An 18149-nucleotide genomic window follows, 5' to 3' on the forward strand; every position below is an offset into this window, starting at 1 on the left:
AAGAAGATTTTGAAGAAGCTTTCAAAGTGAAGATCAAGACTTGCAAAGTTCAATGGATTCAATGAACAAACATTCAATGGAACAAAGATTCAAAGAATAAAGTTTGTTTGTTGGCAAGAAAAGATTGTGCTTCTTTTGCATTTTAGATGCATCAAAATTAAGGTACATTATTGAACATAACGGTATGGATTATTTATGATTCAAGAGTGATTCATTTTCAAAATTTGATCCATGATGTTTCTATGCTAGAATTGTAGAGCGATTAAATGACTAAGAACGCATTAACAAAATTAATTCTTTAACAAAGCGAACATTTTCTCTTTTTAGTAAACAATAATACTTATTAGAACACATACAGAAATAGTAATACTAATGTTTTAAATCGGGTTTTAAGCAATGGATTGATGAAATGAACATGATTCTTGGTCTATAATTGACTCGTGGATGTTAGGTTTTCGTTAAGTTATATTCATTGGAATTTTTTTATGCTAGGATGATGATGACATGAAATGGATTATATGCTTGTTTGATCATAACATATGAGGCAAAATTTGCTGAACAACATATTTTTAGAAAAATTTTAGTAAAATAGTATGCGGATGAAACAATTTAATAAGTTGGACTGTTTTTGGAACTTGAGTTTGTGAAACTCGAGTTCCAACCCAAAATCGAGTTTCCCAAACTCGATTTACGCTTGGATTCATCTGACACAGATTAAAAAAAAAAAAAAAAAAAAAAAAAAAAAAAAAACACATGGAACTCAAGTGTAGCAACCTCGAGTTCTATTTTTTTAAAAAAATTTACTTGCAAGGAACTCGAGTAGTTCCAAGCAGGGAATATAAAATATCAGAGGTACTCGAGTTTAGTCTCGAGTTTACTAAACTCGAGTACCTGTGTGTGTGTGTGTTTTTTTTTTTTTTTCTTAATCCACGTCAGATTAATCCAAGGGTAAATCAAGTTTGGGAAACTCGATTTTGGGTTGGAACTTGAGTTTGTGAAACTCAAGTTCAAAAAATAGTCCAACTTGCTAAATACACAAACTCGAGTTCCAAAAACAGTACAACTTGCTGAATACTTTCAAACGTATGCTATTTATCTAATATTTTTCTAAAAAGATGCTATTTAGCAAATTTTGCCTAACATATAAAGACAAAGTTATGTTCATTTGATTTTTTTTTTTTTGGGTGACACATTCATTTATATAATATTCCCAACATAAGCTTTTTGATCATTTCTATTCAACTCCCAATAAATATTAATTGTTAGTTCCAGTTAACTTAATCGGTAAAATTTTTTATGGTTGAATAAAATGTCTGAAGTTCAATTTCTGCCTTTACCAAAAAACTGATTGGTGTTTTAGTCTAATGATAAAAAGTTATCATTAGAAGTGGACGCTATAACAGTATAACTTGAAATTTTCTTAAAATAAAATAAAGATTAGTTTTTTTCCATCTTTTAATTAAGAAAAAAAAAATAGCTAACTTTCTATTTCAAGAGAAATACTTTCGAGAGAGGTACAATTAACTGTGCTTTCGTTATGAACGGTCAAATATTAAACAAAGTTATATTCTGTAAAGCAAGAACGGAATATAAGCATATTCATCAACTCATCATTCTTCATCATCACCGCCAGTACTACTATCACACACACACACACACACAAGCACAAAATTCCAAAATCCAAACCAACTAAACCATACTCCCATTACCGCCACATCCACCACCACAATCACAATGTAACAAAACCAACAAAACTTCCAAAACCAATAACCAAAATCCACAACCCGAAATGGATTTGTCCAGATGGACTTCATCTTCATCTTCATCTTCATCTTCTTACTCCTCCTCTTCCTCCGCCTTCATTCCGCCGCACCGCACTCAACTCCACCCCCGTATGCACCTCTTCTCTCAACCGCCGAACCCTAGCAAGCAACAGCAGCAGCACTCTTTCCACTCCAAATGCCTCCTCCTCCTCGCCTCTCTCTTCACCGTCCCTTTCCTCTTCCACCTCTTCTCCACCGCCCAAAAGATCCACTCCTCCACCAAGTTCACCGACCCCAAGTCCTCCCCGCTCTTCGGCGTCGTCATCAACGCCGGCTCCGCCGGATCCCGCGTCCGCGTCTTCGAGTTCCTCGGCGACGCCGAAGCCAGGATCCCACTCATGGACGGCTCCGGCTCCAGCTCCATGAAGGTCCGACCCGGTCTCGCTCTCGACCCGGACTCGATCGCGCACTTGATCGCCTTCGCGAAGCGCCGGGTCCCCAAAAAGGAGCGGAGGAACACTAAAATTCAGTTGATGGTCGGTGCGCATTTGAACAATTTGGGTCCGGAGAGTAGGGATAAGGTTCTCGAGTCGTGTAGAAAGCTTTTGAGATCGTCTGGGTTTCTGTTCAAGGATCCATGGGCGCGTGTAATTCTAGGTAAAACAAGTTTACTTCTTGACTGAATTGTTTTGCTTCGAAACCCAATTTGGTTTTGTTATCTTCATCAATTTTGACCTTCGAAACCTTACTCTTCAACACTGTTGTTCTCAATTGTATTGCCTTTTTGCTTTAATGTCTATTAACTGCTAGAATACTATAAATTTTACTAAGACTTACAATTTGATGCATTGTTAATCACAAAAACGTTATTCATACATTTATTTACTATGTTGTTTAAGTCAAATGCCATGTCCGTGTTGTAAAATTTGTAGTACCTTTGGCATTTTCTTTGGATAAAACTTAAGTACAGTTCCTTAGATGTAGTAAGTTTGGGTAAGTAAAGCACAAATAGTGTTGCCTTGCTTTAATTTCTTCATCTTCAACTTATCAAAAAGTATGTATATATGATATTATTATTCATTCAGTCAATAAGCTCTAAGCTAAAATGGCACCTATCCTCCATCTTCCACTTGTAAGGGTAAGATGGAAGATGAGGTTGTGCGTTCAAGAATTTACTAATTGCATGCATCACTTTATTGGGATTGAATAGTTAATTTATTTTTTGATAAGTAGGATTCAATAATTAAATTGCTTAGAATTAATGTAAATTCATCAACTACTTGTCATCATTCACTTTCTACAGCATCCTAACTTTTGATGATTAGCAGCTTGTCCAAGCAGTCACCTTTATTCATTATGATTGCAACTGTTTTCCTCACGAAAAATGCGAGTTAAAATTTTAAAGATTTGGTAATTGGTTGGAAAAGTAACAGCTCACCACTTGCTGGAAAATTGAAGAAAACTTTATGGAAATATAAAATAACTACTAGCATCATTCTAGTAGTTTCCTAGAAATCAATCCTAGTGAAAGAAAGCATCACAAAATCACATTATTGTTTAAGGAGACCCAAACCAGCCATCAAAATTTTGATTAATCATGAATCATAATAAAAGTCCCAATACAAAGCTTATATAAATGTCTAAGAAAAACCTGACGACGCTTAATCTTGACCATTGAAATAAAATAATCTGAACCACATATTATTATAGAATAAAAAAAAGAGAGTAAAAGACCAAATGTCCCTACTTATAACATCCCCGAATTATTAAAATACTAAATTTCAGCACTATGACAACATTGTAACTACAGTGTCATGATCAGTAAATCCAGCACTCATCTTTAATTTAACTCCAGTTAGCATATCTAACATATCCTCAAGTTGTGGAATAGGGAACCAGTATGTGGCAGTGATTTTGTTGATTGCTCGACAGTCGACACTTCTAATTTTTAAGCACATTCTCCATCTACCATCTTTCTTTGGAGTTAACAAAGCAAGGACTGCAAAAGGGCTAACGCTCTCTCAAATGAACCCTTTTCTTAATAACTAGTCTGCCGGCCTTCTAAGTTCAGCATATCCAGTGGGATTCATACAATTAGCTGGTAAATAAGGTAGAGAAGACCCTGGAACCAGATCTATGGCATGCTGCACATCTGGTAAAGGTGGCAATTCATCAGAATCAGGTTATAAAAAAACTTGACAGTAACTCCCGAACTTCCTTTGGCACTTCTTCTGTCAAATGTTCCAGATCTATTTGTGTTCAATTCTTGCCTCATCAATACGCAAGCAGCCTTTTTTTCCCTTGCTGGCAGCTTCAAATTTCTTCCTAGTAAGGAAGTGAAGGGCCTTTTCTGGTTCAGCTTTTGTTAGGCTTCCATTCTCCCTTTTCTTCTTTTCTTCAACACTCATTGGCCTCAAGTAATTCTCCAGAGTGGGAGTTGGCCATCCGAAATTTGAAGAGGTTTAATGGTGATTACTTTATTGACTTTTCTACATACCCTTGCCCTTTATTTATTTATTTTTTTTCAGGTTTAAATTCTTGAAAGTTTATAAGGGCACAAAAAAAATATATTTTTCTTCGAGCGACAAAGTATTAAATAGTTTTCCCTTAAAATGTTAGATTTTCTAAACTGGACAAACAAAATTGGTTGGAGGGGGTTTCAGGCAAAAGAGTTGGTATGCAGGTAATGTATTTATCATAAATATCTCCATTTTGTATAAACATGACACATGCACAGTAGAATCTGGTAGCTTAATAATTAATATATTAACAGACTATCTTGTTTACTAAATTTATTAGCTTTGTTTCAATATCTTTGTTTTTTCCAGATTTATTAGTTAATTTAGGTTCTTGTTCTTTTAGGAATTCGCCTATCACCCTTATTGTAAATGACACTTGAAATGATCATGAAACAGGTGAAGACGAAGGTTTTTATGCTTGGGTTGCTGCAAACTATGCTCTTGGAGCTTTGGGAAGTGAACCACAGGAAACCACTGGGATAGTTGAATTTGGTGGGGCTTCTTTGCAGGTTATTATCATTCATCAAGTGTCTTTTGACCACAATTTTAATGCTTTTAATATGTAAATTGTATGCCTTCATGTATGGCTGTACATGTGGGACTCTTATTCTTATTGACAAGTACGACTCATTTGTTGGACTCCTATTCACAGGTTTCTTGAATGTGTCTGACATCTTAGTTTTGCTTTGTTGTTGGAGTTCATTTCTCATGTTCTTTTTTTTTTTTTTTTTTTTTGATAAGCAATAAAAATATATTATTAAAAGAAGAAAAGTGTCACTGGAGTATACAGGAAGTATACATCAGGGACAAAGTACAAATCAAGAGCATAAAGTACAAAAGTCCAAAAACCCATGAACAGAAAATAAATCATGAGCTGAAGTGAAAGAAGGACATCAGAACACTGCAACCCAATCCAGAAGAGTCTTGAAGAAGAAAAGTTTGAAATCTGAAACTGTTTTCTCCAATTCCTCAAAATGCCGGTTCATTTCTCATGTTCATGAACCTGCATCCTTTAATTTATTTATTTATTTTGTTTGGGGGGGGGGGGGTATAATACAAAGGAGAAGCAGTTTCTACTCTTGATACAGGAATTATTCATCAAACCCTTTTTTTTTTTAAAGTAAATTATTTATCAAACCTTGGAAACAAATACATTAAAAAGCTTACAAAACTTACACATTCAAACCGTAAATTTTTATTTTTTATATAACTAAATGATTTTATTTATAAAAAAAAAAAAAAACTACCACATGAACAATAGAACACGCAAGATAGCCTGAAAAGAAAGCAATTCAATGAAATCTGTTATTATACCCCTGTCACTGTGACCTAGGACAGTTCGATTATATAAAATACTAACTTTTGCTTATCATAAAAAAGACCTAGGACAGTTTGACCATTCACTGAGTAATTTTAAAAGAAAAAGTCTTCAAATGCATTTTCGAAACTCCACATCTTCAGAAGTACAATAATTCAACTCCCTCTGCAAAATCCACATCAGACACAATGGAACTAAAATCCACACAGTGGAAGAACATTGATCGAGCCAATTTCGCCAACCAGCCAGTAGATCAATCACTCTATGCAGCATCACCCAATGAACTCCAAAAAGACCAAAAACATTACTCCACAATGCATAAGCTAAAGCACAATGCAGTAACAAATAATCCACCAACTCCCCGTAAATTAGTGATGTAAGAACAATTGATTGATGTTACTCTCCTGTTTATGAATCTGTTTGAGGTTCTTCTTATTTATGCAATAGTTTCTGAAAGCAAGAGATTAGTAGGGTAGAAGTGATTTTATGTTTACTCCCTCTTCTTCTTTATTTATTTTCTCCATTCTTATCCTCTACCTAATGTAACCTGTATATTTCATTCCCAGGAAAACTTAAGTTTCTGCATGTTTAACTTCTACTGTTCTTAGAGATCTCCTATCATTTATTGACTTAAGAGGTTTTTTTTTATGTTGCGTTGAAACATGTTTAAGGGGAAGTGGTTGCAAGATGTGATGTTTGGTATTATTTTATCACCAAATGTATGGGTATTAAGAACAAAGGGTGACTATTTATATTGACCGGTAGACAATGAGGTCTGCAATCTCAGCTTTCCAATTAAGCATGATTATTAATGGTTACTTAATCTGCAAAACCCCTTATCATTGCTTTTCTCAGCAAAGCTCATGGAATATTGACAACCAGCAATCATGCTTGTCACCTATCAACAGCATTCAGGAATAAAGCATGTTATCTTTTTATACATTCTGAAATATTCCTTTAAAAAAAATATCAAAATGATTGAATTTAGATTGCTAAATTGTTATATAGTTCTTATTAAAGAAAGTAAAGTTATTGAATAGGACTGGAAAGTGTGGTGCAAGTGATTCTAGATTTTTAAACATATAATTCCATTTTTGGGAATTTAATTTCTGTCTAATTCCTGTTATAAAGTTTTTTAATATATTCAAAATAGATCTCTAGGGACCATAGATGACATCATATATATATAAATTTTTTTATTTTATTAATATAGGTTTTTTTTTAGCTATTTATTTATTTATGATTTCTGGTGGGCTGCTTTACATTTCAGTGGATAATTTTATTATTTTGAGAGATTCTGAATTGAAGTTGGAACTATCCTGTTGCAGGTTACATTTGCTACAAAAGAAGCAGAACAGCTGCAATCTTCAAGAACTGTCAAATTGTCTGGAGTTATTTATTATCTATATACTCAGAGCTTTCCAAAATTCGGTCAGGTGTTTCCTGTGCATTACCTTTGTAAATGAAAATACTAGACTTTAACCTGTTCTTCTGTTCAGTATATGTTTTTTTCCTTATAAATATATATATATATATATATATATATATATCTCTATCTATCTATCTATACTATTAATAAGAGGATTCCCTATTTGGGTTTCATCATTTTACGTACTAAAATATCCTCACACAAATTCTTAAACTCTCTAAAATACCCATATCTTTTAGTTAGATAATTTTAAATTTAAAAAAACAAACTGGTTAAAAGAGTAATTTACCATTTTTTAAAAAGTTCCTAAGTTTTAGGCTTTCAAACTTTTATCAACTCTCACATAGAGAAAAATCCTAAAAATTTAGACACTATCTCTATAACATTTTTAAACATTATTTCACTAAAGCCAAAATAAAAAATAATTAAAAAAAAAAGCTTCATCCCACGCGCAAAGCGCATCTGATGAGGCTAGTATCTGTGTGTGTGTGTGTGTGTGAGTGAGTGAGTGTCGTCCATTGGATGCCCATTGGATTCTATGAACTATATGGAGGGAGGTAGCCCTCTCCCTTATGTTAAATTCACAACCCTAATATGTTTTTTTTTTTTTTTTGCCTTTTGGGCTTTGGCATGCTTGATGTGGATAATCTTTGCTATTGGAAAAGGCTGTATGTGTAAAGGATGAATGCATTTGCTCCACAGCCATGCAAACAACCTCATATTTCTGTTTTTGTGTCTTTACTGAGTATGTAGGTGGTGGCGCCTGCCCAGGAGGGGGGGTGTGGGGCTTTGTGCTTGGTGGTTGTGGGATATGGCTTCCCTTTAATGAAAGGGAGATGGAGTTGATTGTGAAATAGTGAGAGAGATGGGCCCAAGTACTTGAGAGGGAAGGAGAGGAATTATGATAAAGACAGCCGTGCAAAACTCAGTTAGGATGCTAGTTCATCTTTATCTATTTGACTATTTGTGATCTGTTAATTAGTGAAATTGATTATGAAATATATGTTAATAAATAAAATCTGGTTTGAATAGTTTAGAGCAATTAAAATGTAGGACATATTAAGCAGTTAAAAAAAACTTGAATATATATGCACACACACACATATATATGTATATGTATTTATGGTTTGATGTGTTTTGTTGGTTTTTTAACGTGTTGGAATGCCTGCACTCTGCACTCGTAGTTGATCCGTTCGTTGGTTAGGATTTTTGCATTTAATGGATATCAGTTCCCAATTTCTTTGCAAAGCCACTTAATTGTTTCAACATCGACTGGATTTGGATTTAGTGGAGCATATGCTTCCTTTCAATTGTGTGCTTCAGCGCAATGTTTTCTGGTGGTGTAGAGTGACAGCAAGTGTTGGTATGAAATAGCAGTTTCGTGCTAATGATAGCAACTATGGCATTGTGGTGAGGCTGTTGAGTAGGTATATTTGATGTTGACATGAAAGCTTGGATGATGTTTGTGAAGTACTGTCCTTTGATCTAGCATTAAGTTGTAATTTGCTTTCCAAGACAGTGGAAATACATCTGCAATGCTATCGAGATAATACCTGAAATTATTGATTATCTTCTTTTAAGGTTACCATCATACTTTTTTTAATACTTTTATAGAGGGTGAGTGGTATCATTTATTTGTGAGAGAAACTTGAAGCTGTATGATAACATTTTAATAAGGTATACAATGAGTTACTATTGACAATTGAACTAACGATAGTATCTTTTGCACCACTGCTGCTACATAATTCTCTGCAGTGAGCTCTGCGTTATTTGATTATTTCTCATTTTTTTTAAACATATATGGTGGAAGGTCCCTGTACAAACAACTCTGACAGTTCTTTCTTGTATAGGATGCAGCCTGGGAATCACTGTACGAGGCTCACAATTCAAGAGAGTTGGTATCTTGTGAGTTAGACTTTCCTTTTCTAGTACTTTGGGATAAAACTTGCTTTGAATACTCGAGTCCAGATATGACTGATACCTGTGCTGTTGCAAAACTTTCAATTGCTTGGGGAATATTTAGTCTTGAAGCTTTCTTCCTCCATTTCTTTAGTTTTTATATCTTGATTGTTTTTGTGACATCATATGAAGAATTTGTGACATATGATTTTCAAAGACATATGCTCAGCGTAAAATCTTACCTGGCATGTCTTGTAAGCTCAATGTATTGGATCACATGTAAGGGACAAAATTTGATGTCATGCAGAATGTTCTATTTCAGAATATTTTTTTTTAATAAGTAATAAGATATATTGATAAAAAAGGAACACCCTAGTGCACAGGGAGTGAACAAGGGAAAAGAAATCAAATACAAAAATTGCAAGAGTCTAGGAAATCAATAAAAGAAGGGAATGATTGATATTGCAAAGCAAACAACCAATCCCTTAAAGTTCTAAAAAAGAGAAGCTTGAGGTCCGGAATAGATCTCTCAATATCTTCAAAACATCTACTAATTGATCCATTGCTAATTGGCAACTCTATATAATTGGTAATGCAGTGTCAAGTTCTACTGATGGCATCATTGGTAACCCTTGCATTCCCAGAGGATATAATCTGCCACTGAATGCTAGTTATGCTAAGATTCCGACATCTCATCCAGCTGGAAACTTTTCTGCATGCAGAAATGAAGCATTGGCATTGTTAAAGAGAAAAAAAGGTAGAAAATTCTTCTGTTCCTTCAGTATGATGAGTATGGACATTTTCATTATAATTTGATTTTTTGCTGATTGTGAATTTATGCCTTCTTTTGACCTGAAGTTTCATTGAATACTTGAACAGAAATTGGCCTCTATTTTTTAATTTCCAGTAAATGTGTCTTGCATTTGCATTTTAATGCCATGTATTAAAAGTGTGCATAAGCCATAAAGGGTGTGCCATCCTAGTACACCAGAGGTATACATTATAAACAAAAATTTCCAAACATCTAAAGCTTAGTGATTCAAATAAAATCCAACATAGGAGAAAAAGAAAAGAAAATTGTAGCAGCTATGCATTTGTGTAATGGTCTAAGAAACAAGAGCTGGATGTCTTCAGCTGCAATTTCTCATTCATGAAAATATATGGGAATTTTGTTTGCTCCAAAAACACCACATAAGAGCCAATGGCACAACATTAAAGATCATGGCATTCTTATGTTTCAGCAACCAACCTTTCCCAAAAACCAATGAATCTGCCCATGAGCCTCTTGGCTCAGTGGACACCTCCCGTTCGCCCACGGGGGAAATCCAGGTTCGAACCATGGACTCCCTATGGGGATGTCCCAAATTACCAATAGAAAAAGGTCAGCAAATATACTATAATATAAGGTAACTCAACCCTTCCAACAAGCCAACAAATCTAACATAATATAAGGCGTAACCCACATTACACCAAAAGGAGAGAAAACAAACGACCAAATATCTCTTGCTATTGAGCAGTGGAGTAAGTCGTTCACAGTCTCTCAGCACAATTTGAATCAACCATCTAATTCAATGAGTGACTGTCAACTGAATTATTGTGAGGTAAAATTTTCGATAGTCCGCCATTAAAAGGGATGGGGGCAAAAGAAGCAGTTGGTGCTGTTGATGGATGGTGTAGATCCTTTATAGGAATATGCTTTTTCTACTGGATTAATGACCTGTAGAATTTGCTCATTTATTTCTCTCTTTGGTTGGTGTGATATACAAGTTTTTTTTCTTTTCTTTTTTTGGCAATAGGAAGCATGTTTGTTAAAACGTCTTTGGCATAAATGAATTATGATAGATTGATGATAGACCAAAATCAGGATGATACTTATGAGAGATGGCAGTGATGGGAGTGGGGTGGTTTTTACTGTGGTTGCAGGTTTTTTTTTTTTTTTTTTGGTTTAAGAAACAATTTGTTTTATGATTTTAGAATTATTATTATTAAAAAAAAAAAAAAAAAAACTTAGGTCATTTTGGGAGGGGGTTTACGGCAGCCATTCAAGGGCAATGGATAGAAGGGCCACATTGAAAACAAAACTTTAAGAGCAAAAATGACAATTGACGCAAACTTAAAAGAAGGAACCAAAATAACAATGAGCTCTAGCTTAATTGGCACCTTCTCTCATTATAAGTTCTAGATGAAGGATCAGGTCATGGGTTCTAGACTTATTGGATGCGTGTGTAACTTTCCAAATAAAAATGCCAAATGAACTTTGCCTTGAACTTATGGAACTTGATAATGCCTCCTAGTAAAGGATTTTAAACTAATCATTAGTCATCTGGTAATGGAGTTGAAATCATTTTTTTGGGCTAGGGGTCATAGATTTTGAAAACGTTGCATTTTAAAAATGTATGTTCCTTATTGTAGCGGCAATGCGGGCCTTTTTAGGATTCTTGAGAGTTGTACATGGCATGTAATTAATTAAAGCCCTAATTGAGATCCATGCCATCAAATTACATCAATTTCATGAATGATGGTTATTGATTGGCCTTAATTGTTAGAATTGAAAATTTTTAGTAAGTTGATTTCTGTTAAATTACCGATTATCCCAAAAGCTTAAAATTATTAGGAAATGATGAATTTAATTACTTAACCATAATTTTAACACTCTCCCTCATGTGCGGGCCTAAACTTTCCCTTGATAAGTGGGGGCCTAATATGTGGGATTTTTAACATTTCATATGGGAGGTAGAGTAAACATAGGGATCGAACTCAGGATCTCCTATTCTGATACTATGTTAAATTACCGATTGTCCCAAAAGTTTAAACTATTGAGATATAGTGAATTTAACCATTTAATCACATAATTCTAACACTTCTCCTTGCGTTCAGGTTCAAACTTTAATAGGTAAGGCCCAACATGTGGGATTTTAAATGGAAGTTAGAGTAGAGGATAACAAGATTGAGCTCAGGACTCCACACTTTGATACCATATTAAATTACCAATTCTTCCAAAAGCTTAAACTATTAGGAAATGGTAAATTTAATCACTTAACCATAAATTTAGCAATTTCTTATAAGTATAGGGAGCAAATAGAAACTACGTGAACTACAGATTAAGATATTTAATTTATATCTATGTTTTATCAATCATTTAGAAGTTCAAATCTGAAAGCCAAATTATGGCATCTATAAGTAGCTTATCTTGTTCCATCCATGTGTGATCCTATACCTCTTAAAGTTTTAGTGTACCTCATCTCTTCTCTTGTTACTGTTTTTATTTTCTTTTGTAAACTCATTAGATTTTAAGATTTCACAATACTTGGGAAAACGCTATTTGTTGACAATTCTTCCTTTCTATGCAGATAAATGCTTGCATCTGCCTTGCAAAATTGTTTCATCCCTCTTTCCTGAGTCACTAGGCAAGCCAGTTTCTTCGGAAAATATTTTATTTACTTCTGAGGTTTGTAAACTAATGACACATAAGTTAATATTTTAAAACAATTTGGTTTATAGTAGTTCATGCTCTACAGATTTAAATTAGTGAGGTGAAAAATGTGTTAGGCGCATTACAGATGGCACAATTATAGATATTGGGCAGATCCAGAGTGAAGCAGAATAGAAATTTGACATGAATGGCTGGAGCAGGATATTTCGTTTCAGCATAAAAAATAAGGACTTCGAGCCTGGCTTAGGGAAGAAGGCTTGGGTGTTATAGTCATAGAGAAAAGAACAGTTTGATATTGTATTTAGGGGCTGTAATACTGTTATAAGACTCAGATGCATGCACTTTATGAGGTGCTGCATATACATAACTGATCTAACCTGGGATTGCAAATCCCAAGTTGGTCCATGAAGAGCAGATCTAATTATAAGTGCTACTAGATCTCAAACATTGGAGCCCATGGTTTTGGGCTTGAATCCATTAGTATGGAAAATTTTCTTTTCCAAGCGGAGTCCCCTACCATATGAAAGAGTGAAAAAGTGCATTTGTTGTTGTGGAATTATAAGCCTTCATCATTTTTTTAAAATTAATAAAATGTTATTGAGAAAGAGGGGATACATTATGAACACAGGATACAGGTCCTAAAAGATTACAAGCTCTAATTATCAAAAAGAAGCCTTTGTATCTTTATGCATGTGTTTAATTTATTTGGAGCTATTAGAGCAGGATCTACTTTTTGGGGAGTATGTGCTGAAGCAATGACAAAAATTACTCTCTCTCTCTCTCTCTCTATCTATCTATATATATGTTTATATATTTACAAACACACAGACACACATACAGTCCTATTCTTTAGTATAGCTTTTTCATCAAGTGGTCACTCCAAGGCTCAAATATGTGCACTTGTGCTTAATGAGGTATGCCACCCCCCCCCCCCCCCCCCCCCCCCCAACACACACCCACACAAGTTTAGTTTTTTAGGCACCTAGATGCCAATCCATGTGAGGCATCTGGACATTAAGCAATGTGCTATAACTCAGCCTAGATGGGAATAAACAAATTTGCAAATATCAAGACTAAATATTTTGGAGGCAAGCTTGCATTTATCACTGATTTTCAAGTCCCAACAAGTGAACAATTCAAAAGCCATTTTGTGTAACTGGAATCAGTTTCAAGAAGTACTTGATATATCCAAAATAAACCTTTGGAGGGTTTTTTTTTTTTTTTTTCAATTGAATTGGCATAATGAGGTAACCCTCATCTCAGTTAAACCAACTGAATTTTCCATTGAGTGAACACTTTATTATCATTGAATCATATTTACATACATTGTATCATGTTTCTCTTTGTTTCTAGTCATTAATCTAGTACTTATTTTCGCTGATTCTACCGTCTACAGTTTTTTGGGCTCATTCCTAAGGCTTCTTTGTTGGTGTTGGAAGCAGCTGGTCAACATTACTGTGAAGATGACTGGAGAAAACTGAGAATCCAGCATCAAAACATTGATGATTTGGATCTGTCAAGATATTGTTTCTCTTCAGCATATATGATGGCACTTTTGCATGACAGTCTCGGAATCCCTATGAATGAAAAAAGGTATTGTTACTCTCATGCTTTGGGTTTTACTTAATGGGTTCATCCACTCTCTTCTACAATTGACATTTTTTATAGGACTCTTCTACAATCTACATTACTTAGCAAAAAGAGTAAGAAGGCATGATAGGAATTCTCTTTTGTATGCAGACACATTGTTTTTCTTTTCTAGTTGTAATATTTTGTAATTCTAGCTTTCACGAAACAAAGTATCCATTTTGTATTGGGTACTATAACTTAAAAGCCTAATCCATGCGATCATCCATGTGTCAAAATTCGAATCAATTTGCAAGTGTCCAAACTTTTGTTGCCTAGATATCAGACTGTTAGGATTGTATCAAATAGTTTAACGTTTCTTTTAAGTGGAAAAAAGTATATGTCCACACACGTTGCAAATGTCTTTTGAATCTTAGTGGGACAGGGACAATGATCTGGGTGAATTGGCAACAGAATTGTGTTATAAGGATGAGATTTTAGGTAGTAGAGCTGTCGTTCTCTGTTGGGGGGAAGGCGAGGTCCCTCTGTTTGGGGAGCCTCTGGCTATTTCAAACCCTATGGATGAAAAGGCAAGCTTAGTGAGGGAGGAAGTTGCAGTGATACACACACACATCGGATTGTGTTACGAGGAAACTCAAATGACTTAAAAAACTTTTGGGCACTTCCTATGCTGGCTTTGAAGTGGAGGTTGCGGGCTTTCTCAAGGCTATTGAAGGGTAGCAAGGAGTTGAAAATTTTGTTTAGTACAATTAATTGTCAGTCTAGTTCAGCTAAGTAAAAAAGTGTTAGCAGGAAAAGGGCCTTGATCTTGCATTAATGAATCTTTAGATCACTTCTTGGAATGTTAGAGGGTTGAATGAGAGGGACAAAAGGCTCTTGATTAGGAACCTAATCAAGACTTGTAAGGCTGACATTATTTGTTTGTAGGAAACAAAGTTGGAATTAATAACAAGTGGGGTGGAAAGGAGTTTGTGTCGCTTCCATCATGTTGATTGGATTTACTTAGGTTCTGTTGGTGCCTCAGGGGGTATTCTATCTATGTGGGATAGAAGAGTAGTGGAGGAAGCAATGGGGCAGTTCTCTGTCTCATGTAAATTCAAAAATGTGGTAGACCATTTTGAATGGGCATTAACTAGGGAGTTTCTTAGATAGTGAGTGAAATTTATTGTGGGAGGAGTTCTCCAAGCTACTTAGTTGGTGGAATACATCATGGTGCGTGGGAGGAGAGTTCAATGTGGTTTGCTTTCCAACAGAGCGACTAGGAGCTGAAAAGTTCACTTATGCAATGCATGAGTTTTCCTATTTCATTTCAGCAAATGGTTTGGTGGATTTACCATTGTAAGGGGGTTATTTTACATGGTTCAATATTCATGGGAATGTCTATAGATCCAGAATTGACAGTTTTCATTTTTCAACGGATTGGGAGGATCACTTCCCAAATATCTCTCAAAGAAGGTTGGGTAGCTTTCAGACCACTTCCCGATTCTCTTAGCTTGTGGAAACTTCTAGAGGGGCAGAAGATGATTCAGATTCGAGAATGTGTGGTTAAAGGCAGAGGATATGTGGAGAAGGTGAAGACTTGGTGGGAGTCATACTAGTATCAATAGTCCCCAAGCTACAGATTGGCAAATAAACTTATAGTACTGAAAATGGATCTGAAGAAATGGAATGAGGAAGATTTTAGGAATGTGGAGTTTAAGAAGAATAAATTGTGGAGTGACATCAATGAGCTAGGCACCCTAGGAAACAGTCAACAACTAAAAGCTAAAGAAAAGGAATTAGAGAAGGATCAGATCCAAGTAGAGCTTGAAAACACCACTCTATTGGAGGAGATAAGTTACAGACAAAAGTCAAGAGTTCTATAGTTAAGGGAGGGGGATGGAAACATGAAATTTTTTTCATTGAGTGGCCAACTCACACAGAAGGAATAGCTCCACTACCAATGTTGGTAGATGGGAAATTGAATTCGGATTTGGCATTCATAATTGTATTACACAGTTCTACAAGTGCTTGTGTACTGAGGGTGGCTTTCGAAGACCCTTGTTGGATGGAATGGAGTTTTCAAAGATATCAAAGGAGAATGCAGTGTGGTTGGATAAACCTTCTAAAGAAGAAGTTTCCGGGTGATAAAAAGTTTCAATGGCAATAAGGCACCATAACTAAATGATTTTGCTATGGCCACCCTAACTAAATGATCCACCCTAAGAGTGTTTGGACAGCAGATTGAAGTTAGATGATTTTTATGGAACTAAATTACACTAAAACAGTGCGAGGGAGTGGGGCTGAAGTTAGATGATACTATCGTACTTTGATTTCTACTAGTGCCATGTCTTTTCCTTGGAAAAGTATCTAAAGGAGATCAAAGGTACCACTGAGAGGTGCTTTCTTTCGTGGATTGTTACTTTGGGTAAAATTCTTACTATTGCTAGGGAGATATTATTGTGTTAGATTGGTGTTATATGTGTAAATTCAGTGAAGAGATTGTGGATTATCGTCCTATATCTACAGAGTCGTGGATTTTGGTGTTTGGTTTGCAGTTCAGTGGGTTATGCCACATCGTGTTATGGATATGCTAACTTCCTGTCAGGGTCAGTTTGGTTGTCTTCGGAATATAGAAATTTGGAAAGCCGTCCCTTAGGGCCCGTTTGGATGGAGGGGGGAATGAGGGGGAGTGGAGGGGAGTAGAGTAGAGTTGGCTAAAAATAGGCTAATTTTGGCCTAAATCTACTCTACTCTACTCTACTCTACTCCCCCTCCCTCCCCTTCAATCCAAATGGACCATTATTGTTTGATGTGATACATTTAGCGAGAATGGAATGCTAGAAGTTTTGACGGCTGTGAATGAACTATTCTTGATCTTAAGCTCTTATTCTTCAAATCTTTGTTTGGTTGGATGATAGCATTGGGCTCATTTTCCTTTACTTCACTATTAGATGTGATTGATTTTGTACTTTGAGAGCTTGACTTTGTTGTACCCATAGGATACTCTTTGTGCACTTGGGCTATCTTTTTTATCAATAAATTTTTGTTAATTATCCACAAAAAATGAATCTACTGATTATGTTTAGTCACTTTAGTGACATCCCTTTTTCTGCAACATCTTTTTGGAGGTTTAAGATAGATGCATAATGAAAGGAAAGCTGAGTTCTTGGTTTGTAACCTAAAACCTTCCTTGAATACGGTATAGATGTGTTCTGATGCTATAAATGTAGTTGCAGCTTCTAGTTGAGGCCTAATGTCATGCTAATATTTCTGATTTATTCTCCATTTTTTGCAATATTGGATTTGGGTGCCCATGACAGTGTGTCTTGCATGTTGAGAAGCTGAGATATTAGTCTCTGTATAACCTTAAAATTTATAAATCAAATCCAACTTTCAGAGGTTTAAGCTATACCACAATGACAGTTTGAAAGTATTCACATGGTGACATTTATAGATAGTAAACTTGTTTGAATGTTTATTATATTTAAATATTCTGTTTGAAAACCAAATTATGTGAATTGAGGTAATAATATTATTTGTAGGGTTGGGTTTGCAAATCACACTGGAAGCATTCCTCTTGACTGGACATTTGGAGCTTTCATTGTCGAAACAATGTTGGAGCCCCTTGAGTTGGAACCCGATAACTTGGGGCAGATTGTTGGAAATGAGTCAGTTACGTACTTTTTGTTGTTTGCATTTCTTTTAACAGCTGTACTTGCTATGTTCTTTGTACTGCAATGGCAGAAACCTCAATTAAAGACTATCTATGATCTAGAGAAGGGGCGCTATATTGTCACTCATGTACCTAGATAATTATTTCCCAATCTTCCCCCAGCCCTTTACTTTTCTCTCCTCATTTGAATAGAACCTGTTAATTCAGCTATGTATTCAAGATCAAACAATTCTTTAGAAGTATATGAGAGCTCTGTAGCACAATGAGCTTTATTGCTTGAAACCACTGCTACCACCCTGTCCAAAATATACAATGATAATAAACAGCAAAGGACTCCCACTGATCTTGTAGGGTTCTGTTCTTTGATTCTTTCCTGCTTACTAAAATATCATCGTGGCAAAGTTCAGAGAATGTTTCTTAATTTCTGCAATGGACTTCTGGGAAACTTTTTTTTTCCTTTTGAAAGTAAAGGATATCTGGGAAACTTCCCATTTATATTTTGCTCGATAGAATTCGCAGAAAATTGCTTGTGCATACCTGATGTTG

The 18149-nt window shown here is 35.3% G+C and overlaps 1 protein-coding gene across 2 annotated transcripts; it reads left to right on the forward strand.

Moving 5' to 3' along the window:
* Positions 1–1598: 1598 nt before the first annotated feature.
* Positions 1599–17885, forward strand: LOC126725318 (probable apyrase 6). Of its 2 annotated transcripts, none has more exons than XM_050429953.1 (8): positions 1599–2420; positions 4679–4791; positions 6929–7031; positions 8887–8934; positions 9527–9685; positions 12279–12376; positions 13758–13954; positions 17473–17885. In XM_050429953.1, the coding sequence occupies exons 1-8, from the start codon at positions 1790–1792 to the stop codon at positions 17741–17743; spliced, it is 1620 nt and encodes a 539-aa protein (XP_050285910.1). In that variant the 5' UTR covers positions 1599–1789; the 3' UTR covers positions 17744–17885. The 2 variants fall into 2 exon arrangements, with proteins under 2 accessions (XP_050285910.1, XP_050285899.1); XM_050429942.1 differs by having other exon boundaries at positions 1600–2420; positions 6929–7036; positions 8880–8934.
* The last annotated feature ends 264 nt before the right edge of the window (positions 17886–18149 follow it).

Source organism: Quercus robur, chromosome 1, assembly GCF_932294415.1.
Source record: "Quercus robur chromosome 1, dhQueRobu3.1, whole genome shotgun sequence".
Classification (NCBI taxonomy): Eukaryota; Viridiplantae; Streptophyta; class Magnoliopsida; order Fagales; family Fagaceae; genus Quercus; species Quercus robur.